The 8,638-nt window shown below is 39.6% G+C and overlaps 1 protein-coding gene across 1 annotated transcript in view; it reads left to right on the top strand.

Moving 5' to 3' along the window:
• Positions 1-7,522, top strand: part of vipr1b (vasoactive intestinal peptide receptor 1b) — a 48,257-nt gene extending 40,735 nt beyond the window's left edge. The window contains exons 10-13 of the mRNA XM_032504188.1: positions 1,234-1,325; positions 1,912-2,041; positions 2,641-2,682; positions 4,327-7,522. Coding sequence (XP_032360079.1) covers positions 1,234-1,325; positions 1,912-2,041; positions 2,641-2,682; positions 4,327-4,518 — 456 coding nt within the window. The 3' untranslated portion in view covers positions 4,519-7,522. The remainder of the gene's footprint in view (positions 1-1,233; positions 1,326-1,911; positions 2,042-2,640; positions 2,683-4,326) is intronic.
• The last annotated feature ends 1,116 nt before the right edge of the window (positions 7,523-8,638 follow it).

Genomic DNA, 8,638 nt, shown 5'->3' with positions numbered 1-8,638 from the left:
CTTCACCTCCAGCTCTTGTAAAGCGTGGCCCTGACTGTCAAGAATACTCACGTTGTTTTCCACGAGGATTTTTAGGTTGTTCACATCAGATCTGAGCTGTCAGATGCTAGCTGAGCATGGATAGCAGTTAGCTTGTTGTCATTGTCGATAGGTAGCTTTTCTGTTTCTCCAGCAATGCTTCTGCAACGGAGTCCTTATCGCCGCGTTGGGATTTGTTCTTGTTTGTCATTCCAAGTAACTCCAACGAGCACAAAGTAAGATATTGAAGTTGAAACCATGTAAACAAACATTTGACAAATTTGGGTCAGGATCTACACCTTAAGCCGCCATCTCTGTCCAGCCGATGACGTGACTCCCAAAAAAATTGTTTTTATTGGCCACTTTATCAGAATGGCTCTAGGGATGGCATAAACGTCCGCAACAAACGTTACATGCTAACACGCTTAAGTTTAACAGAAGGTGAACAAGGTAAACGTTTTACCTGCTTAACATCCGCATCTTTTTCCATGGTCACCATGGCCCACTGTATAATGGCTAAACATGCCTCTAGGTAATGCTGGAAGTTAATTTCAACTAATTTTACTGTATAAACATTGTCTTAATTTTCCCCATAGTTAAAACCAAATTACCTTTTCCTTTCCAGGAACCTGCCTATGAAGTATTACTGGTTTTACATATTAGTCCCTTTTTTGGGGGGAGGGGGGTTATATGAAAACTATACTAAACTTCAGAATATTAAGAAGACAATATTGGAGGCAGAAAACAGTCCCTCCTCTGCTGCTGTCTTTCTTTGCTGATCTTTGCTTAACAGCACACGCAGCAGGTTTAGTTGTGTTCTTTCACATTAGGATCAGGATCAGCAGACTGGCTGTCAGATGCTTCTGACTCTTTTTCAGCAGCAGCTCTGACTGATGTTTGTGAGTGCATCATGATGTGTTACCATTTCAAAGGTCCATCACAAATTACCAATTAAGAAATGCTCATTTTCCAACAGGGCAGCACCACAATCCAACCAGAGCGAGATGAAATTCAGCATCAAGCTTCTGTTATGAGATGTGTTTCTCAAACATTGCTCCATATCCGTTAAATTAGACACTGAAAACATGTTGAAGTGACTTTCAAACAAGTTTTTTTCTATATAGGATTTTCTCATTGGAAAACATTTATATTTCTGATGTTTCATTACCCATTTACACTGTAAAATACCTCTATACTGTCTTCATGTCTTTGCAGGTAAACTTTATTCTATTCATCTGCATTATTCGAATACTTCGTCAGAAAATCAACTGCCCAGATATTGGAAGAAATGAGTCCAATCAGTATTCGTGAGTATATTTTAATAAATACAATATTTCATGCTGTAAATTGGTGTTATTCATTAGTTAAGATAAGTTGAAATATTATTGATCCCTGTGAGGAAAATCTTCACCACTTTTGACGGTTTCTGTTTCAGGCTGAATTTAGTCCACATTCTGTGAAAGTTAGTTGAATTTACAAAAGTAAACAGATTATCTTGATTAACCACAGTTCCTTTTAACTTTTTATGCTCAGAGCAATGCAGGGATGACCAATCCGCTTTTCTCCTTCAGGAAAAAACATTTATTGCCTGCCTTAGCATTTGCTACTCAGCACAGCAGCCTTCCCCTGACAGCTGCTTTGCACGGAGATATAGAGCTCTGTGTTTAAGTGTTTTTTTCCTGTGATGGAGAGCATCTCATAAGCCAGCCATAATGCATGAGCCATTTTCCCACTGACACTTTTAATGGTGTTTTTTACCCATCTCTAGTCCTCAGAGCTGATGTAAAATGAAAAGTACTCTGGAGTTGCATTTCATTATTGGCATATATAGAGACAGATTGAAAATTGGTTTCACCGGAGGGAGAAATTTTGTTTTTTGCTTTGTCGTTTCAGGAGGCTGGCGAAATCAACCCTGCTTTTGATTCCTCTGTTTGGAATCAATTTTATCGTGTTCGCATTCATCCCAGAACAGGTGAAGACTGAGCTACGGCTGGTTTTTGACTTGATTCTGGGGTCATTTCAGGTATGAGATCAACTTAGGAAGAAGTTATTGTAAAAACCCTTACACAGCACAATTTTACTAACTTTACATTGAGGAATTTGTTTTTGATGCCTTTCCCAGAGGTCATCCGCAACACATTTTTTCATGAATTTCTAAATTTAAACTTCATTTAAGTAATGATATGGCGTTCTGTTTGCCCCGACCAAGTGTTTCTATTAAATAAACCCTGGCAGAAAACCTTGGCAGGTCTTCAGGGGCTTCACTGGCTGATTCAGTGACGGTATTACCGTTTTAAACCCCCAGTGTTATTTCAGTTCATCACATAATGAGGAATGATGGAGAGTGCAGCCAGACAGCACAGCTGCATTACAGACCACTTGGAAACCAAGGAAACCTTCCTAGCACATTCCTCCCATCATTCAACTCATTCATCTTTCTTATTATTACTGCAAACTAACCATTGTACAATGTGCATTGTTTTTCCGTTTTAAATTCCTCACAAGTACAAAAACGTTATTCTACAGTTACAGAATAGCTGTAAAGACCAGATGAACAGATACAGTAAAACTGTAGATTGACACATCATTATTGCTCTTATCTGTGTTTTTCTTTCCATTTAGGGCTTTGTGGTCGCAGTTCTTTACTGCTTCCTCAATGGAGAGGTAGGAACCCCCCCTCACAGTGATGTAAACACTGTTTGTATAAACCCACAGTGTTGATTCTCAGAAAATGTAGTTAATCTGAGGCACCCTCGATGCACCACTTACTGTCACACACAGTCCTGAAAGGTGGATGGAGCTGTGAGTATGAGTCATCAGAGCTGGTCGCCTCCCTTGGACCTCCTCGCAGCGCATTCTCTGCACTCTGCCTGCAGGGCGGGAGGGCTGTAAAAAGCACAGCCTTTTTGGCAGGGAGCTGTCGGTTGATGTCTGCAGAGGCTTGCTGTGTTAGTTATGTTCCCAGTGCTGGGGCCAGATTGAATCATAGTGATGGGCTGGATGGCAAAGCTTGACATTATGCTGCCTGAATTTTAATCCAGTGCAATTTTCAGGTGTCCTTTCGTAAAGAGAAAATTAACTTCCACCGCACCTTTTTTGTTAAGTGTAAAACCTTGGATATGTAGTGTTTATAAATTACTGGAGCCTCTAGAATGTATACAATCCGGGAGTTATTGTTGTGCCAGCAGAAGATATTGTCCGGTGCTTAAGAGTCAGTAACCTTTCCCCATGGCAACAAAGTGAAAAACTGTCAACATACTCAGACTTGAGTCGAGTGCAGTCCATTGTAAAGGAGGAATTAAAATGGCTGAAGTAAACCGTGCTCTATCTCTTGACCTTGATCCCAAGTTAGCGTCCCATTGATTGCCATTCAATTTGGCGCAACTTTGACTGAGAATAGCTTTACATCCGAAGCGTTTCAAGACTGTATTTGTCCGTTGTTTATTTCTAAAGAAACTTGACAATGTATAAAAGGCCGTAACGGCTAGCCATCACCGGAGAAGTGCTTCTCATTTCCTTCACTGATCTCCATCCAGAACAACGGGATATGTTGGTCCATTTCAAAACTGTCTATGCTTGCTCCCCTGGCTGTGCAAATTTGAGCCTCCTTTAAGCTTCACTGAGTTGCTTTTTGACATGGGAGATGAAGAGGAGTTGATCCTTGAAATACACAGCGCAAAGGCCATTGTTTCCTCAGCTATGGTTAAGTGTGCAGAGTGTACTATGGCTTCAGTTGCTCCAGAAGTTGCCACGTCAGAGGATAATCCTTCAATAGAGAGCCTCAGGGAAGAATTTCAAGGGCTCAAGAGTGATGTTGCACATCTGTTTCTTGCCTCTGTAGCTGCATCAGAAGCGTTGACCAGTATCCATGTCACTGCTATTTGTGCTTGAGTTTAAAGGCGTGGGTGGAGTAGCTGAGACAAGTGAAACAATTGCGCTTGTGTGTCCTGATCTGGCTATAAAAGGCGAGGACTCCATTGTGGTTGGCACAATCCCTTCTATAACAAGGGAACTCAATCCTGTGAAACACTAAGGGGCTAAAGTTGTTGCTAAGGTAATTCATAGTGTCAAGCTCACACAGCATAGCTATAATATACGTTAGCCAGGCCTCTCTGCACCCTAGCTAGTTATCTGCTCTAACTGTTGTTATTGTAGACACCTCCCGACTCAAAATTATTGTAGACTATAGTGTATTTTCAGTTCATTTTATGAGGTATACCACATCATACTGTAAAATGACACATAAAACAAAAATTACATGGCAAGTCATGTCCCATATTAAGGTATTATTGTTCTAATCCTTTGTAGGTCCAAGGAGAGATCAAGAGGAAGTGGCGGAGGTGGCACCTGCAGAGATACATGGGCTCGGACACCAAATACCAACATCCGTCCATCGGCAGCAGCAACAACTTCAGCACCCAGATCACTATGTTGACACGATGCAGCCCAAAAACACGCCGCACTTCATCCTCCTGTCACGACGACCTGTCTAGTATATGACTCTCACAAACGGTGATACAGACATACATGCTGTACAAAATACTCTCATGCCACACATTAGGCAGAAAAGGAAATACGGACTCCCTTATTAGCACATGCACTCTTGGAGGATGGGTTGCTAGAGTGTGATGTAGACAAAAGGAAGTGATGAGAAGAAAAGTTACGAGAAAAGAAGAAAAATAGACACAAGAAAATAGTGTGATATATTTTAAGCATCTTTTAATCTCAGTGCTTCTTGAAAATTGGTTTTAAAGTGCTCAAATTATGCTCATTTTTAGGTTCATGAATGTATTTGAGGTTGTAAGAATAGGTTTACATGGTTTATATTTTCAAAAAACACCATATTTTTTTGTACTGCATATTGCCGCAGCTCCTCTTTCCACCGTGTGTTGAACGCTCTGTTTTAACTGCGTGAGTGAGGTAAGGCATCACATTCCTGTTCCATCTTTGTTGGGAGTGGCACATGCACTCTACCTAGGTAAGGACTACCAGCCAGTCAGAAGCAGAGTATGGTGGCATGCCACACTTGCAGCTATGCGAGCATTTTAACGTGTTACAAAGTGATGCACTTTTGTCACGGAAGCAAAGGCTGGACTACAATAGAGCTGTTTGGAGCAGTTCATGAACAGTGTTTTCTGTTGGAGATAGTAAGTCTCTTTGAGGTGGACTTTGGGCTTTTAAAGGATATATAACACTGAAGGAAAAGGAGAAGCCAAACAGCATAATATGAGCACTTTAAGTGACAAGGATACAGCATTTCTTCACTAGCACCACTTTTGCACATTTAAATGAGAACCATTCACTATTTTGTATATGATAATTCAGTGCACATGTATGAGGAAATTTAAGTCATCATTATGGATCACCTGGTCAATTGTTATTAAGTTTCCTGTGTGCTCCGACACCGGGCAACGCAAGATGTCACATATTAATGGGGTTAGGTCAAGGAATTTAAATGTGAACCGCTTCAGCAGCCCCGCGATCTGATGTAATTAAAAATCACTTAGTGGATTCCTGCAGCTCCAAATGAACAAGGCTGGTACTAAGACACAGCTATTAGAAGAAAAGGGGCTGACATGTTTTAAACAAGAAATCACATTCTTTATTTTGTTAGTGTGTGCAGCGACATCACAGGTAAAGAAAAGTACCAGGAATACGCTATGGGGGCGAGTTTGAATAGTGATTTATAGTAAGTGAGTTTCAGTAGTGGTGGAAAATATGTTTTTAAGCATATTTGTTGGCAACCAAAAAAAAATGTGACAATTTTGTTTTCCTTATTGTGTTGGAAAAAATTGGCTGATAAACGGCAGGAACTGTTTTCCATAAATGCCACGAATGAGGCTTCAGACCGGGTGACCGGTGTGATGCTGATTCAAAACGATGGGTTTGGAGTATAAATGCCCTTCTCTGCACTATCACTCTCACAAGAGACCGATTGCCCTTTGCCTTCTCTGTTATCAGTACAGCCCTCCCTCTTGTTACGTGTGATTCTGAGCCTGTGATTTTTTTATTTTATTTGAGGCACTGTGGCAGTTGTGTGCCAATCACTACAGAGTGCCTGGTGTTGGTGTTTTGAAGTGGCACTTTAAGATCTTTACTGGCAGTCGGCTGCTCTGAAGAGGAAATGCCCTCAAGCAGTTCTTGAATGTTTACATTTACTTTGGAGTCATTTACCTTTGTACCAACAAATATACAGTGCAAAGAAAATTAATTACTATGGATTGTTGTGCCATGCATATGCATTGTGCCTACAATGTTAGTAACGTAATAACATTGTTATTGTTCATGTTATGGCAACGTGGGATATAAAGCCTTGCCAGGAACATAGAATTCTCTTTTACTAGCTTGTTAATATAGCAGTCTGTGGCCCAATGATAAGCATAACAGCTATATAAACTACACTGAAAAGCGGTCCTCAGACTTGTAGAGAATCTGTCTTGGTGCTGTTTTGGTAGATCCTCCATTGCGAAAAATATTTTCAGAATTCTCCATTGAGTTGTCAGGTTTAAATTTCTCCCCTGGAGGAGTTTAAACCTGACATGTCCATAGCAAGGTGACAAGGGTGACTGGTCCTTTGTCGCAATGATGCTATCGTTGTTCTTTTTCAGATTATAAGGATAGACCTGAAAGTCACTTGCATGTTAATGCAAGAAGGAACATACAGAAGGTCCAGCAAAAAAACACACATCATCTCAACCTGCCGCAGATTTAAAGGGTCAGACCGTCACAGTGTAACATGTAAAAGAACAACATATCCTCATGTTGATCTCGAAAAATGCCTCCATGTAGGATGCTTTGCTGTTGACAAGAGATTAAAGGAATAGTACTACATGTTATAATATTATCTTTCTGGTGAACACAAGAGAAGATTGATGCCACTCTCATATCTAGAGGGATATCAGTCTTATTAAATTCTCAGCAAGAAAGCAAATAAGCGTTTAAAGACTCATTATGCCACATTGTTTGGTGCTTGTCTTCTGTTGTCAGTAAAGTTTAATGTAATTGTGTGAATTTGCTAATGTACCTCCTAATGGTGAATGTAAATAGATTTGTACACACCGAAACAATACTAGTAAACCACGTTTTCAAATGTAGGTGTTGCTGGATAGTATCGTTTAGTGTTTTGGTGACCTGGCATGGTTGTTTTGTATCGGTGAGTTAATATTAAAAAGTGATATTTAATCAATAGTCATTCTAATGTGCACTTACATTAAGTATTATATGTGGAATATGGATTTTTTTTGGAAACTGGATTTTGTCTTGTGTATATTTGATTGAGAATGAATTGTTGATTTGTTAGTGCAATGCAAGTAACACTGGTGCAATACATACTATTGTGAAGCTACAAATGTACTGTATTAGCTTAGGTTCACATTTGTGTCATTTTGTTGTACAGTGTATGTTGTCTTGGCAGGAAATTTAACTTGCCATAAAACTTTGACATTGTTTCACTCAAATATTATGAATTGAATTATTTAAAAAAAAAAAATACAATATGGTGAAAGAAAAGTAAAACTCCATGTCATGCAATGATATTTTAAGTGCATATACCTTTTGTCAAGATGGAATTATCTTATTAGATGGTCAAGACTTGCTTAACCATAAATGGCTGTGTTGTCAGCTTATTTTCAGAAGTGCTCTCTGCTACTCAACAAGAGCATGACTTAGTTGATTCAATTTTTATTTTACTCCCAGAGATACTCACTTTAGTTTCAGACTCAAATTGTTCATGCAAATATGCTAATCCCTCAATAACTAATGAGGTCTTTATCATTTACAATTTATATTATTTTATTCAGATTGCACAACCAAAGCCTTCTCAACTAGCACTCTGAAAATGACTTGATCAAATTCCTGTGCCTTCACTATGCAAGAAGACAGATTGCTGGTCCAGCTGATATTTTAATGTGTAACATCAGAAAGCAGCACATTACCGTACGTTCTTTTGGAAACAGTGTTTGTAACAGACAGCTCAAAGTGTTTGAAACACTCTACCGCTCAGAGGAATTGTAAATGACTGTACTTTTCCACTTCATTGTGCTGCTACAGGTCACAGTGCCATGGAAAGACAAAAGTGTCTGAAAAAGTATTTAAGGGTTTCAGATCTCAGCTCAAAGCCAATATGACCTTAATTTACATAGATTTAGTCCGAAATCAATGATGCAATTACATGTATACATATTTTAAGGTAGGCTACCTAATTTGGGTGCATTTGTTTTGTGCTACTTTATACTTTAACTCCATTTCAGGGGGACATATTGTACATTTTACTACTACTACTACCCTTATATGAGGGGTGTACAGTACCTCTACTTTTAAAATCATAAAATTGACGATTGCTACAGTTGAAGCTACTCGTAGTTTGACTTGCAAAGAAAACATTTAAACAGCAGTAGGGTGGTTCAGTGTTTTGCTCTTTTGCCTCACAGCATGAAGGTTCTGGGTTCAAATCCAGGTCGTTCCGTGCCTTTCTGTGTGGAGTTTGCATGTTCTCCCCGTGTTTGTGTGGGTTTCCTCTGGGTGCTCCGGTTTCTTCCCCCCATAAAGATGTGCATGCTAAGTAACTAGGACTACAGTTGAACATTAGCCGACTGGCTAACACTGGCGCATTTACAGAAAT

The sequence above is a fragment of the Etheostoma spectabile genome, chromosome 22 (genome assembly GCF_008692095.1).
Source record: "Etheostoma spectabile isolate EspeVRDwgs_2016 chromosome 22, UIUC_Espe_1.0, whole genome shotgun sequence".
NCBI lineage: Eukaryota > Metazoa > Chordata > Actinopteri > Perciformes > Percidae > Etheostoma > Etheostoma spectabile.
This window is presented reverse-complemented; position numbering and strand designations above follow the sequence as displayed.